Below are 15,887 nucleotides of genomic sequence, written 5' to 3'. Positions count from 1 at the left end.
TAGGAAAAGATATATATCTGAGACATGTTCTATACTAGGAAAAATTAAGCTAGCTTAATTAGTGTTAGTTTGGGACAAAGATCAAACACAAATTGGATCTAAGTAACTAAATTACAAATAGAATTAGATAAAATCTAATCTTGATCATAAGTTACATAACAACCCTTAATTAACCAGCAATTTCCCATAGAAATTAAAATGACAAGCTAAACCTACAGCATGAAAAAGCCTTTATCTTGGTACATGCATTACTAGGAAAAATTAAGGTAGCTTAATTAGTGTTAGTTTGGGACAAAGATCAAACATAAGTTGGATCTGAGCAACTAAATTGCAAATAGGATTAGACCAAATCTAATCATGATCCTAAAATCTACGAATTTCAGCATGAAAAAGCCTTTTATTTTTTTTATTGTAGTCAGAGGCGAATTCAGGATTTAAACTTGATGGGTTCAATCATTAATGCTTTTAGCACGATCTTGTTACACTTTTGAAATAATGAGTTCAGAATACTATATTTTGTTAAATTTCAGTATATACACATATATATGTGTGTGTGTATATATATATATATATATATATATATATATATATATATACACACACACATTATGTATGTAAAAAATAATATGTTCAGTTGAATCCGTTCATAGCTAATTATAAGCTACATCCTCCCCTAGTTGACTTACATTAGCAAAATCCTTAGCTTAATTTAGTTTCCATCTGCATGAGCTTTGCAAAGTTTAAATTAATGGTCCCAAATCCAGGTTAAGGATAAGTTTTGCCGTAATTTGACAATCAAAGTAAATATAATCTAACTTTAATGAATCTTTTGAATAATAAATGGATCTAAGCAAAATGGAATATTCATATAGTTGTGCTTAACTAGTTTGAGATTGAGGCGTAATTAATTCGTCTTGAGTGTTCAAAGTTTATGAAGTTCAAAGTCTTCAATCATTTCTTACAGCTAAGCTACTAACAATATAGGAGGATATCCTATTCTGACAAAATTCAAAAATACTAGAGAAAAATCTCCAACTTTGAGAGCCGTGCTTGACCTAATTAAATCCACCTAGATATGTGAAAAAATGTACCGACTATAAACAAATGGTATAGTACTAGACTACTAGTAGTACATATTAAATCTGGAAACAGAAGAAATTAAAATATCCAATTTAATCAAAGATAATTTTTTTTATTAATTTTCAGCACACTGTCTTTCTACATTCAAGCAGCAAAGTTCAAAATACCAGACTTTGCCATATTCCATAAATCAACAAAAAAAAAGAGGAGAAAAAACAGGTTGTAACATAAGATATAGTAACACAATAAAATCTAGAGTATGAAATTACAGTTTATTCCAGTCCTAATGTCTGCAGGAGAAATGATTTTCTTGGTCCAGAAACTGAAATTGATACCTGGAATTGTCCAAATAAATTGAGCTAGTGTTGTTATTACCTGCAAATGGGATTTGTACCTCGTTTGTTGTTGTAGTACTGCAGCTGATGTTGGAATTTTTGTTGTCCCAATTTTCAAGAAATCCCATGTAACAATTGTCAAAATAATCTATATTGCCTCCTCTGACTCCACTATTCTGATAATCAAATATAGAACTAATTGAAGAACTTGTACCCCCTAAATAACTTTCCATGATCCCAACATTAGCAAATTTATTTTCAAGAGATTGAGAGTTTGACCCTAATTTATTGACATTTTTAGGGTTTGCCTCATACATTTCTTTGCCCTTTTTGTGGCCTTTGATCATCATTTTTCCTTTGGTGTTCTCCCTTGCCTTTGCTCTAGGCTTCTCCTTTAACTCCATTTTTCTCAATTTTCGATGATCTTCACATTCCAATATATGGGACTCACTCATTATGTTGTTTTGATCACCTATACTATTATTGATCTCTTGTGGTATGTTTCTTGAGAGCTCTTTGATGGCATTCTTGGACTTGGAAAATAACCATTCTATAGTTTTACTTGCCTTATCAAACCCTAACATGTCTTGTAGATCGAAGAATTTACGCGCTATTTGAAGTGATAATCTCATTCTTCGATCTCTCACACCTTGAGCTGTGCAAATCTTGCTATGCCTATCCTTTTTTCCTGTTCTCCTTCGAGGCTTTGCACTTAGTTTTCTCTTCTTTGATGATGGCGATACATGCTCAGCACTGGGATTTGAACTCTGGTCTTCTATGATTTTCACGTTAGCACGTCCAAATCTTGAAGTGTTAGGATCACCTTCAGTGTCATGATAGTGATCACTAGCCTCTAGCTCTTGTTGTTGTTGTTGTTGTTGATGGGAAAAGATTTGGCTTAATGGGGATTCATGTTCATCAAGAAATGGAGAAGGAAAGTTATTCAAGAAAAATGGATGATCTTCTACTATTATTGAAGTTGAACTAGGGTTTTGATGATAAGCATCATGTGTATAAGAATGTTTAAGCAATTCTTGTGAGGAGTAGGAAAAAGGGTCATTGATGTTGCTTTTGGGAAACATGTATAAGGTTTTTTAAGTAGCAAAGTGTCAAAAAGTTGGTCAATCAAGCTAGGGTTTTGGTTATATTTGCAAGTTATCAAGAAACTTTAGGTGATCTTTATTCCATAATATTGAATATGTATTTGGTGAGAGGAATAAAGCAGGAAAAGATGAAGTTGTAGGAGAGGGATAGGGTAGAGACTAGGGCTTGACTAATAACACATTTGAATGACTAAAGCAGTGGAGGAAGAAAGAAAGAAATGGAATGATGGTGGAAAAATAGTTGTGGAATCAGGAATAGATCATATTGGAAAGTGAGAAAAAAAGTTACCTATTTATATATGGGATTTTGTCAACAAATTAAATTTGGTTAGGGTATAAGGAATCTTTACACTATACTTTAACATATTCTAGCAGTTCAATTGCCTTAATTATTTTTCATATTACTAATCCCGCTTTTACAAACAGTTATCTTGTGATTACTTCGATAAGAGTAGATGACTTGAAAAATAAAAATTCTATTAAATATCATCATATAAAAATTAACCTCATTGAATTTAGCGTGAATGGTGAACTAGAAGTGATATATTTTATTTATATTCAAGTTATACTAAAGACATAAGAAAACTTTACGTAATAATATATATAATTTTTATCAAGTAATCAATTAAGTTTTCTCGTAAAAAATGTGTAAGTAATTTTATCGTGTAAATATTTTTTGTTTTGTCGACGCACTGAATTTAAACAATAAACCTTCTTTCTTTTTTTTTTCTTTTTTTTTTTGCTTTTAAGTTTTAGAGCAAGTGGATAAGAGAGTAGACTGAATGTGAGTATGTGAAACTGCCACGTGATAGCAGGTGAGATACTGATAGTAACTGGACCTAGCTCAGGCATGATGTAGGTGATTTTTTTGGGGGAAATTTACATAGTATTGTAGCGTCCAAATAATAGTCGATAAATATATATGTATATATACTATTTTTATTTTTTTATATACATAATTAGTATATATTTTTTTATGTATTTAATTGGCTGTGATTATTTTTGACTAACTAATATATTAAAAACCCTTTTTTTTTGTGGGCCTTTTGGATAGAGATCTAAGAAATTAGGGAGTAAAAGGGGGTAGATGTTGCCCAAACCTATTGGTATAGCTATGAAAGCTAAAGAGTGAAGGACAATTATTAAATCAAGCAATATCAAAACTTGTTTGCTTTTAGCACCTATGGAACTTTGAAGACCTTGCTCTTTGACTACCTGTCTATATGTCACTTTCACTTCTAAATCTCTTAAGTTTTCGACTAACACTAAGGTCTTTCTTGTTAGTTTTTGTAACCGTTCGACCTAGTGTTATTGTTCGCTCTGAACCTAGGTTCGCACAGTTTTAAAACGTATTAGAGTTTAACGCTTATTTACTTATATACCCAACATTTTTCTCGTATACATTTGATGTAAAATTCTCCTATCTCTTGAAGGAAAGGTTGATCATGTTTGTTTTGCCTTGTTGAGACCAAAATAATGAGGTGTCATGCGAAAGCTAGTAAAGCAAACCTTGAACGACGATAAATGCCTCAACAAAAGAGAAATCTACCAAGAGAAACTCAAATATTTAACGTGGTTCGGGCAATTGACCTACGTCCATGTCGGAGATGAGCAATCCACTCTATAAAAGAGAGTACAAAATATCGAGATAACAACCTCATGAAGACGCAAACACAAGTGACACACTAACACTTGTCCCGTAAAATTCTCCCCCTAAACACGACTCTCAAACCCCATATGGCTACATTGTGGATGCTACTAAATGAGAAGGAAGGATCCTCAATTTATAGAAGTCCAAACCTTTTCCTACAAGAAAAAGGACTAGCCAAGTATAAGAGAATTTATAATTTCCTTCTATAAGAAAGAAAATCCAATTATGGTAAATGTGTTGTCTTTTACTTCGAGAGATAGGAAGAACAAATGTGGTAAGAAAATTAGAACAACACCTAACACTGGGGTATCACATACACCCCCTCTTAGCTAGGGACTCAGCATCCTCGCTGAGTTTTGCCATCATTGTTCAAGGTTATACGTGGATCTAATACCATATGTGACTGCCCGGCCCACTAGCGATGTTGCCCGCTTTGGACTTAGGCCCACAAAACTTTAAAATGTGTGTCTAGAGTCTAAGGCTTGTGTACTGATATACATAGTCTCTCCCGTATTTTGTCAATAAGTTCACCTAGGTGTCACAGTTTATTTAAAAAAGAATGATATAGTTTTATATTTATTTTAAAATAATTTAATACTCTCTCCATTCAATTTAGATGAGGTAGTTTGACTCGGCACAAAGTTTAAAAAAAGAAAAGAAGACTTTTAAAACTTGTAGTATTAAAAGCTTAAAGAGTAAAAACTTTGCAGAGCCATGACATTTGTGAGGTTATAAAGATTTTCATTAAGGGTAAAATAGGTAAAATAAAGAGTTTAAAGTTGAATTATTTCTAAATTTAGAAATGTATCATTTATTTTGGAACAGACTAAAAAGGATAATATCTCATCTAATTTGAAACAGAGGGAGTACAATTTTGTCTCGTAAATATAGCCACAAAAATTTATAGCATATTTAAGATCATAAATTCTAAAAAAATTCTTTCATTCTTAAACTCTTTGTCGAGTCAACTGCCACATAAAATAAGACGGATGGAGTACCTAACTAGCAAATTAAGATTGAACACAAGGTATGATCGGCACTAATCTTCCAAAATCAAAATTGTTTTGTACTGATCATCTAAAGAACCTAAAGACTACACGAGAACGAAAGTTTTTACAGTTTAAATGTTTAATCCATCCAATATACTATATACATTTCACTATAGGCTTTTCAATACATGCGAGGAAGAATTATTAGTTAAACATTCTTCATCGAAAAGCAATACTATATATACAAGTTTAATATTAATTTTTATACGTATATATTAATATCATTAGTAAAACTCCTAATTTCGTCACTACTTCAAAATGAGCGAGTGATGATGCTTCAAATCCACACAATTCGTTGCGCGTTCTTAAATCACCTAATATTAATTCTTAGATATTAATTGGGGTAGTGATTGAATTGCCTCATTATAAGAAATAAGAATTGCTTTTCAGAAGCAATAAATAAATCTAAAACAGTTAGACTGAAGAGTACGTTGTCCTCATAAAAAATCGTTTTCTCCTTGTCAAACTTTCTTAATTATGTAACTTAAATAGTTTTAATTTGTAGGACACAAAAATATATGAAACTTAAATACTTTTTAATGTGTGTAGGACCTCAAAAGTATATATCAATTGCTCTCAAGAAAGTATTATGCACGTTTGACCCGAGTTGTATAAGTTCAGATGAATGTATTTTTGTGTCGACTTCAAATTTTTCGCTTTTAAACCTAAAACAGTTCGAGGAGAATCGAGGATTTAAACCCTATGAGTTTAACTTTTATGATTTTTTAGCATGAAATTATTTATATTTTTAAAGTTATGAATTCATATCTACTATTTATTCTAATTTTAACCGATTTTATTTTATGTTCCGCGTTGAAACTTAGAAGTTCAATTGCACATGTACTTTTAATGCTACATTCGCCTCTGAAAACGGTTAGATGAACAATTGTACATAATAAAATTTCTAGGAAGATGTATATGATTCTGAGAAAACATATAAGGCTTATATAATGTGATTTCTATATATATATAAAGAAATCACATTATATGACACAAAATGAAAAAGATTGATTAAAACAGAATAAATCTTTCTTTTTTTGGTTCCCACCCGATGTCCGGTACTTGCATTGGAGCCCCATAATATTCGGATTCGCGAATCAATTAAAGCTTGTGGGTATTATCAAAAAGCTTTTCACTATGAAATTGCATTTTTTGTTTTGTTTTGTTAACAAGGGAACCTACAATTGTTATTCTAGGTACGCATATGATAAATATCGCTCTTATATAATAGACTGCAAAATCATACAGGAAGTTAATCTGCACTAGGTAAGCCTTGTGCGATGAGCTCGACCGAAGTTATGTAAGTGGATTTCGAACCTTAGATTTCTCATTTGGAAAGTCTTCGGCTCAACCAACGCGGTCACTCCGAAAAGTTGAAATATTGGACTTATAATGCAATATTGTAACAATTTTAATATCTTGTGAATTAGTCAAACGAGAAAAATAAATAATTCTCAAAACTTATGTATGGGACCTTAGAATCTCCCTAGATTGGCAAGAATTTGCAGAGACAAAAATGTAGGTGTCTCTGTGTGAGTTTGACAGAGAAAGATATTGACAGCCCTTAAATAAAATAGCTATAGGACCATATAAAATTAGGTTCTTTTTTTATTTATTAAATTTAATATAAGCTATTTATAACCACATGTTAGTATATTTTTCTCTTATATTCAATAGAGCTATGATACTCTTATGCACCGACCATAAAGTTTCTTGTACCCTATAGTCCAAATCAAACCCACGGGAAGAAATCATTAATTAGCAAATTAATTATCTTCTTACAAACCAAGAAATTGGTGCCAAAAAAATAAAAGGAATCAGATTAGCAAATTATGTTTAATTATCTTCTTAAATATTTTTTGTTTCGTTTACTAATGGTCGACTTGTTTAGTTGTTTAAATAAAAAAAATATGCACTTGTTTCTTGTGAAAGAATTTGTGCATCAACACCAAAATTACAAAGTATGACTAATTATTATAAACAACTTTGTAAAGGTATTCCTTTTTTTTGGCTAATATTGTAAAGGTATTCGATGTAGAAGAAGTTATAACTACCTCTCGCATGTGTAACTTGTTCATAAATTTCTATATGTGGATTGAGGGATTTTCTTTTTGGCTTTTATTTCCTTTTATGTTTTGTGTCAAAAAATTGAATTTAAAAAAAATAAATCCGAAGTGATTCGATGGGTTGAAGAGTGGATTATGACAGTCTAACCAGTGTATTCGGTGAGTTAATGACACAACTGATTGAAGTAAATAAAGAATCACAGCTTCACTTAAGAAGAATTAATACAAATAGCCGCCCGCATAATCTCTAAAATTAAAAATAGCCATTGGAGTATATAATATATATATATATATATATATATATATATATATATATATATATATATATATATATATATATATATAAAATTCATGTATAACAAATTTAGCCGTATATTTGTGTAACAATTTTGTATATATCCTCTAATGCACTTTGATTATATTCGGAGTTTGAAAGAAATAAAGACGTTTAAAACTTATAGAGAAGCTTATAAGCTGGTTATAAGCACTTTTCGATTTATCTATGTGTCTGGTAAAGTTAAAGTGCTTACAAGACATGTGCTTATAAGCCAAAAGTCATAATCTGGTCATCCATAGCTTATAATTTTCTAGCTTATAAGCACTTTAGGTTTGACCAAAATTTTTACTATTATCCCTAAACTATTCCGTTTGAAAGCAAAATTCCTATATATCGATCGTTGTCTCATATTTTTTCAAACCTAAATCGTCCGTCTCTTCAAGTTTGTAATTCTCGTTGACAATATTTGAAGTAAACAAATTCTCTACTCTATTGCGTATTTTGTATCTAAGTGATTGTGTATTAATCTTTGAACTGTAAGTAATAAATGAGGACATATTAATTTTTTGGTGTATTGCTTTTTTGCCACAAACAATACGCATTAAGTGTTTATTTTTTCTCTTCAAATAGTTGTTGTCCTATTTAGATTTATTTCTACTAAGAAAGTTTTGTCAATTTATTAATTTTATTATCATATAGTTTAAAATTATATTTTATTATAAAATAAATTATATTTATCATAAAATTATTTTATCTAATCACATTTATATTTAAAATAAAATGACAAATAGATTATTTTGTATTTGAAATCTCAAATCTTAAGAAATTACGTCCTTATAAGTGTAAACAGTAGTAAGGTTATTTAAGTCATTTTAATAATTAAAAAAAGAGCTTATCATCACTTTTCTACCAAACATTGCGGCAGTTTATTATCAATTTTAGCACTTGTAATCAAACACGTAACTGCTTATTTATTACTAAATCAGTTTCAGCACTTAAAAATACTTTTTAGCACCTAATGCTTATCAGCTACTTTAAATTAGTTAATCCAAACGGGCTTATAGTCTAATATAAACCATAAATACTTATATGACTATAAATTATCTTATTACGAATCAAATAAAAATTTAAAATTAAATTATTTTTTAAATATATAAAGATATCATTATTTTTGTGAAAGACTAGAAAGAAAAATACATCAAATAAATTTGGGCGAGAGGGAGTACACGAGTTCGAATTTCAACGATCTCAATTGCATGTTTTCGTTGAAGTGCTACTTCTATTTTTAATTTTTATAAAGACTTTTAGAAATAGAAACAAATATCTTTAATAGTATTAGCAATCGTTATCTTGAGTTGGTTTAGGAATATTGCAAGTTAGATCATTGTCTCCATCTCATTTATTTTATGACCGACCTTGTTTCTTCTTCTTTTTGGCACATTCTGAATTCTGAGGTAATTGACATATTCTTCTTCGGCTTTTTCTGTTTCAACAATTACTGGGAATTTACTTTGTTGGAATATGGAATCAGGTATAATCATGATGGTCTGGCCTAGGGTGGCAAACGGGTAGAAAATAGATAACCGACGGATAATATAAATATTCATATCATCCATGACTTTTTAAATATAAATACTTTTTGAAGAATTTATAGTCTCATAAATTTGAAGAACCCGGCCCCAATTTGAGGAATTTACAAATGTAAAATTAAACTCATTAGTTATTCATTTTTTAAGTGGATAATATGACTTTTATCCATATTTGACCCATTTTTAAAAAATTTATTATCTAATTCATTTTTAATGGATAATATGAATAGATAACTATTTTCTTTTAACCATTTTACCACTACTTGGCTGGCCTTTAACTTATCCAAGTTAATAATGTGATTAGATAATTTTCTTATGTAATACCCTACTCAAGTGAGAGGTCATGAAAAATAACTCCTATCATTTAGTGGGAGTTATTGAAAATATACACTTGAGGACAATTCTCCACATGTTTTTTAGACAAAATTTATTTGGATTAAAGAGCGGTGTGGAAAAATAAAGGAATTTTTACATCCTATAGCAAAGGTTAACATCATATTTATTTTAAATAAATATCATTTAAAAAAATTATATTCTATAGATACATTTTAAGATTTATAGTAAAATATTTAATTTTGGTTTCCTCCCAGCCCTAAGCTACTAAATACGCTAATCAGTTACACTTTTTTCTTTCTCTCTCTATTTTGATACATTCCATTCTCCCAAAATTTCGTGGACCTCTTCCTCTTAACCAAAATAACTCCAATAAAGGCAATACTAATATTGATTATTGCAACAATATTTTAGTACGAAACAAAAATCCATCAAAATCTTAATAAGCCAGCTTGCAAATATGCACAAACAAAGCAATTGAAGACGAAGAAGACAAAAGCCTAAATTTTGGTGTAAGGAGAAATCACAGCCTTGGAGTTTATCAAAATCGAAATTTTACGAAAACAATCAAAATCAAGAAGAAGAAGAAGAAACATACTGGAGTTGGCGTACTATTCATGTCCACGAATATCAAAATCGGAATCTCTGATTTCTGATTTCTGTGATTTCTCATTTTCTTCTTCTTTCTCTCATCGCTACTTGTTGATTAAAATAGGTCGTCTGAAGTTTGGGGTTGAGCAATTTGAAGATTCTGTTGCCTTTTTTTTTAAAGAGCATTTCAATGTATCTCGGTGTATTTCTAAGTATTTCATTGTATTCACTATCTTTTTTTTTCATTGTAATTCAATGTATCTCGTTGTGTTCCATGTATTTCATTGTATTCAATGATTTTTTTTCTCATTGTATTTCAATGTATCCCTCTGTATTCAATCTATTTCATTGTATTCATTGTCTCGCTATATGTCGTGAATGTATTCATATGTTTTTTTAATTAATATAATTTATGTATTCAGATGTATTGTATAATTTCTCTGAAGATTGCTATGTTTTTCGGGTATTTTACGGTAGAGAATCTTTTTTATAACTGAAAAATACAAAATTTGTGTGTTATAATTGAGTTTGTTGAGTTATATTAGGAGTCTATTATGTTAATTGATTCACTTTCCGTTTTAAAAACAATGTAATCCCCTATTTCACGCCATGGATACAATCGAATACAATAATTTGTCCAGCTGTAATCTCATGTTTCACTCCATGAATACACTCGAATACAACAACTGATTAGCTGGACTTCCATGATTCACGCCTATTTTTGCTACTGTATTCATGAATACAATAACTTAAATACATCAAATACATCTTATAACCACAGAAAAGGTATCTATAATCCGTAATATAGCAAACAGTATCTATAGATGACTAATTACTACTAAACGATAGTGTTTTATAAAAATTTCTCAAAAATAAAACATTTACACGACTCTATTAGTGATTTGTGAGAAATGACTATTTCAAAACCGACTCTTGTTGTAGGATACATGGGCTTGGCTGGTACAACCACAAGATAATTAGGGGAGAAATTCAAAAATAACCAGATTTACAAGTGGTCATTCAAAAATAGCCACAATTTTAAAAGTAATAAAAATTTAGCCACTTTTCATGTAAAGATAAATCTGAACGAAAACACTATTCAAAATCCGAAAAATTACTCCAATATAATATACTGGAATTCAAGTAAATTATGCTGGAACTCCAATATAATATACTGGAGTTCCAGTATAATATACTGATCCAGTATAATATATTGGAGATTGGAGCACCGGTGCTCCAATATCCAATATATTATACTGGAACTTTCTGCGTGTTGGAGTTCTAGCATAATATGCTGGAAAGTTCACACATATGTGCACCGATCTCCAGTATATTATGCTGGAACTTTCCGTATTGCAGCAAAATAATGACTATTTTTCAATGACTTTGCAAACGTTAACTATTTTTGAATGACCAGTCCGAAAACTGACTAGCCTGTACTATTTTTACGATATTTAGTGATAGTATTTGTCATCCGAGCCTTTATAGTGGCTATTTATTTATTTATTCCTTTTTGTGTTTAAGAACAATCGGAATTGTTTCCAAATTTCAGTTTGATAAATTCAATTAACTTGAAAGTTTACTCAACCATTTTCTAGTGAAAGTTCAACAGGATGGAAATGATGCAATGTGAAAAATACAAATGAAAAAATGCAACTCATATACCTAACACTGAAAATTACGGAGGAAATACTGATATATTAGTAATTCATACATCTTGCCATTTCACCTTAAATTGATAAGTAACTATATATACTGTATAATTTTTAAAAGATTAGGTGAAATATGACGCTAAAAATTGGGAGAAATTCAAAAATAGCCAGATTTACAACTGGTCGTTCAAAAATAGCCCAATTTCAAAAGTAATCGAAATCTAGCCACTTTTCATGTGAAGATAAATCTGAGCGAAAATATTGTTCAAAACCCGAAAAATACACCAGTATATTATACTGGAGTTCCATCACAAGTATGCTTGAACTCCAACATGTTATACTGGAGTTCCAGGATAAGTATGCTGGAACTCCAGCATAATATGATGGAGTTCCAGCATAAATACACTAGAACTCCAGCATAATATACTGGAGTTCCAACAAGTATAATTGTCCAGTATAATATACTGGAGTTTGGAGCATCGGTGCTCCAGTCTCCAGTATATTATACTGGAGTCAGCAAAGTATATCGGTCCAGCATAATATGTCGGAGTTCATATACAGGTGCACCAAACTCCAGTATATTATGCTGGACCGGTCTCTGTTACAGCAAAATAGTGGCTATTTTTCATTGACTTGTAAACGCCGGCTATTTTTGAATGATCAGTCCGAAAACTGGTTATACCGTGCTATTTTGACTGCCATGAAATTACTTGTCTAAGTAACCTTTTTTTCATAACTTAATAGTCTTATGACCTTATGCCAATGAACTTTTATATTCAAAAATTAGCCATAAAATGTCCACACAATTGTCATCTTGTATTAATAAACCAAAAAGGTTTTTTTTTTTTTGGGGGGGGGGGGGAGGGTATTCATGTCTTCGTTTCTCCTGTTTATATTCATGGATATCAATCTCCACCCAAGAAAAATATAAAAATAAAATTATTAAAATGTTGCTTGTATTTATTAATTGGTGTGTCAAATTGAACTTTGAAGAGACATAAAGTCTTGAATGAGATGAACATTGGGCCGATCACTTAAATGAATGGATCTTGAGTTCTCATTCTAGAGTTAATCTTTACCAATATAAATAAGAGAATTTTTCATAAAGTACTATCTTTTTGGTCTAATTAGCCATTTATGGATACCCTTTACTATATTACGTGTTATAGATATCTTTCATATTTTTATACAATGTATTTCATGTATTTAGGCTGTTGTATTCATTAATACAACCAAAAATATAGGCGTAAAATCTGGAATTTCAGCTAAGTTTGACATGTATTTAGCTGTATTCAAGCGACATTAACATTAAATACAGTAACGTATCTGCGCTAAAAACGGAAGGAAATAAAATCACATGATATTCTCCTAATTTAACTCAACGAACTAAAACGATCCCTCATTAATCTGTATTTGAAAGATACATAATAAAGATTATAGCTGAATAAAGAGAAATGCATATGAATAATACAGTTGAATACAACAAAATACGCCTTAATTCATCTGAATAAAACACTTGAATACAACTGAATACAGCTGAATAAACTCTTGAATGCAACAAAATACAACTAACTTCTGCTGAATAAAATAGTTGAATATAACTAACTACAACTGAATACAGTTGTATAAAACACTTGAATACAACTAACTACTGCTGAATAAAATAGTTAAATACAACTGATTAAACCTGAATACAAGTGAATACAGCTGAAGAATACATTCGAATACAACTGAATAAAAATAGGCGATTTGGGCGATCTAGAGAGAGAAACAAGCCAATGGCTTCGCCGGCCGGCGGCCAGTCATTAATTCCGGCTGGTCAGCCCCGTAACACATCTACAAAAACCCTTTGATGGGTTTAGGTTTTCAAGGGATGCATAAAGCATTGGAAGACTTTCTCAAAATGGAACCCGTCGGACAGTGGACTATCCTCTTTTCCCTTTCTACTTCTGCAGCTATGGCGCCTACAGTAAGTCGTAGATTTACAAACAAACTTCTTTAAAATCCTTCTTTTTTTCTTCTCCACTTTCATTCCTCAGCCTTGTTATGACTTATTTAAGGTTTTCTGATGATAACGTTGGTGACACGGAGCATAAAATTGAGAATTTGGGTGGGAGAAGAGTTAAGAAACTAAGGTTTTTGGGAGAAGAGAGTCTGGTTGTATGCAAACAGAGAGAGATTGTATTGGGGTTTGCAGATACGCGATAATTATGTGAGAGAAAATACAAAAAAGGAGAGAAAAAAATAATATTTAGCATATATGGTGCCTTAATTGTAGGATGTAACTATATTTAAATTTTTTGCTATAAAGGATAAAAGGTATTTATAGGATATAATATTTTAAAATGGTATTTATTTAAAATAAATAGGGTACTAAGATTTTCTATAGGGTGTAAAAATTCACTTCAAAAGCCTTTCAAGTAAACAGTTTTTGAGAGTCCATAACAAATCCAGAAATTACACTGGGTGGACCTTTTTAGGACTATAGTTTGAATTTTAACCCCGATAGGAAAAGCCGTAAAAAAATAGTCTCCAATCAGAATTTTGATAAGCCCTCCTAGCAATCACAAGAAATTTCCCATATGAAAAATTCTGGCTATTGCCATATTTTGTGGCAAATATATTAGTGATCACCATATGAAATTTTTTGGAGATTGCCATATTTTGTAGTAAATCCCTGTAATCACTATAAAATTCTGGCGATTTTTAGGAGTGATTTCAAAAATTCTTGTCAAATGCTATTTCTCCAAAACTTTTCTTACCAGAATCAAAATCTACATGGCGGCATCGAATGATTCTATTTGTGCAAATCGCCATTGTAATCCATTAAATAGCAAATTTTGAGTCAACTATGGCCATTTTGTTATGGCCGTATTGCTAACTTATAGAAGTGTTTCATACTTATGCAGAGTAAAAATTGCACGGGGCGCCCTATTTGGTCGCCCCATTTAACCTATATCCATTTTTTTTTAAAAACTTTTAACTTGTACCTACCTTTCATACAATTTCAGCCTCATTTCTCCTCCTCCTTCTACTCCTCAAAGTTATATCCGCCCTCAACCTCTTTCAGAAGTCCGTGACTAAAGGTCCTTGCTTGATTGAATGGTGGCAATAGATAATCTGTTAAATGACGAAGCTACAGATCCTATTTGATAATGCATGGCATTAGCAGCAGCATATTGGTTTATGTAAATTGTTAAAAAGTTTTTTGCTTTATCAAATATAGATTAACGGTTCCTTTGGATGGTTTAGTTGTTGAACTAATCATCTAAATAATTGATCCGATTAGAGAGTTATAAGATGAAGTATCTTTGCTATTGAATGCTTTATGCGACAGTAAAGCAGCTATTTTCATGTTTCCGTGACACTATCATTATGAAGGTAAGAAAACTCTAGAGCTGAGGTTCACTAGTTACAAAGAGCTAAAGTTCGCCAGTTACAAAAACAAAAACTTTAGCTCTAGAGCTGAAGTTCGCCAGTTACAAACAAAAACTTCAGCTCTAGAGCTGAAGTTCGCCAGTTACAAAAAAAAAACTTCAGCTCTCTAGAGCTGAAGTTCGCCAGTTACAAAAACAAAACTTCAGCTATAGTGCTGGAGTTCGCTAGTTACAAAACAAAAACTTCAGCTCTAGTTTGCCAGTTACAAAAACAAAAACTTCAGCAATTACAAACAAAAACTTCAGCACACTTGGTTCAGCACACTTGCTACTTTAGTCCCCTCTACTAGAATGCTGATGTTTTGCGTGATTGTCTTTGCTACTTCAACCCCGTATGCTGAAGTTACGCGAAAAAGTGGGTATGCTTGCAATATTTTTACAAAACGGACACAAGTTAAAACGTGACCCAAAAAGCGGGTATAGATGCAAATGCCTCTTATGCAGATGAACGTGATTTCAGTAAGCCCATCATAGACCGGCCCATAACAAACCTCGTAAACTAAGGGACAAGTGCACAAATAGCCATTTTTAGGTATGCTATTTAGATATTAGCTAATACTATTTTTCCTGAAATTTTTACAGTCGATTCAGAAATTTTTTGTCCTGACAATTTAAATTGAAAAAAACTAAAATTCAAGATATACTGACTAATTCCTAAATAACAGCCTCTTACGGTGGCTACCTAGTGTCATTTCTACGTAAACTATTGATTGTCGGTCAGATT

General features: G+C 31.1%; 1 protein-coding gene across 1 annotated transcript; it reads right to left on the bottom strand.

Annotated features, from left to right (window-relative positions):
- Positions 1-1,195: 1,195 nt before the first annotated feature.
- On the bottom strand, positions 1,196-2,756 carry LOC107788052 (uncharacterized). The gene has a single exon (XM_016609701.2). The coding sequence runs from the start codon at positions 2,495-2,497 to the stop codon at positions 1,364-1,366; it is 1,134 nt and encodes a 377-aa protein (XP_016465187.1). The 5' UTR covers positions 2,498-2,756; the 3' UTR covers positions 1,196-1,363.
- Between the last annotated feature and the right edge of the window lie 13,131 nt (positions 2,757-15,887).

The sequence above is a fragment of the Nicotiana tabacum genome, chromosome 20 (assembly GCF_000715075.1).
Source record: "Nicotiana tabacum cultivar K326 chromosome 20, ASM71507v2, whole genome shotgun sequence".
NCBI classification, from domain to species: Eukaryota; Viridiplantae; Streptophyta; class Magnoliopsida; order Solanales; family Solanaceae; genus Nicotiana; species Nicotiana tabacum.
Note: the sequence above shows the minus strand (reverse complement) of the source record. Positions and strands in the feature narration are given on the sequence as shown.

Excerpts from the sequence above, each read along its gene's own strand:
- LOC107788052 (XM_016609701.2), bottom strand. The coding sequence starts at position 2,497 with ATGTTTCCCAAAAGCAACATCAATGACCCTTTTTCCTACTCCTCACAA.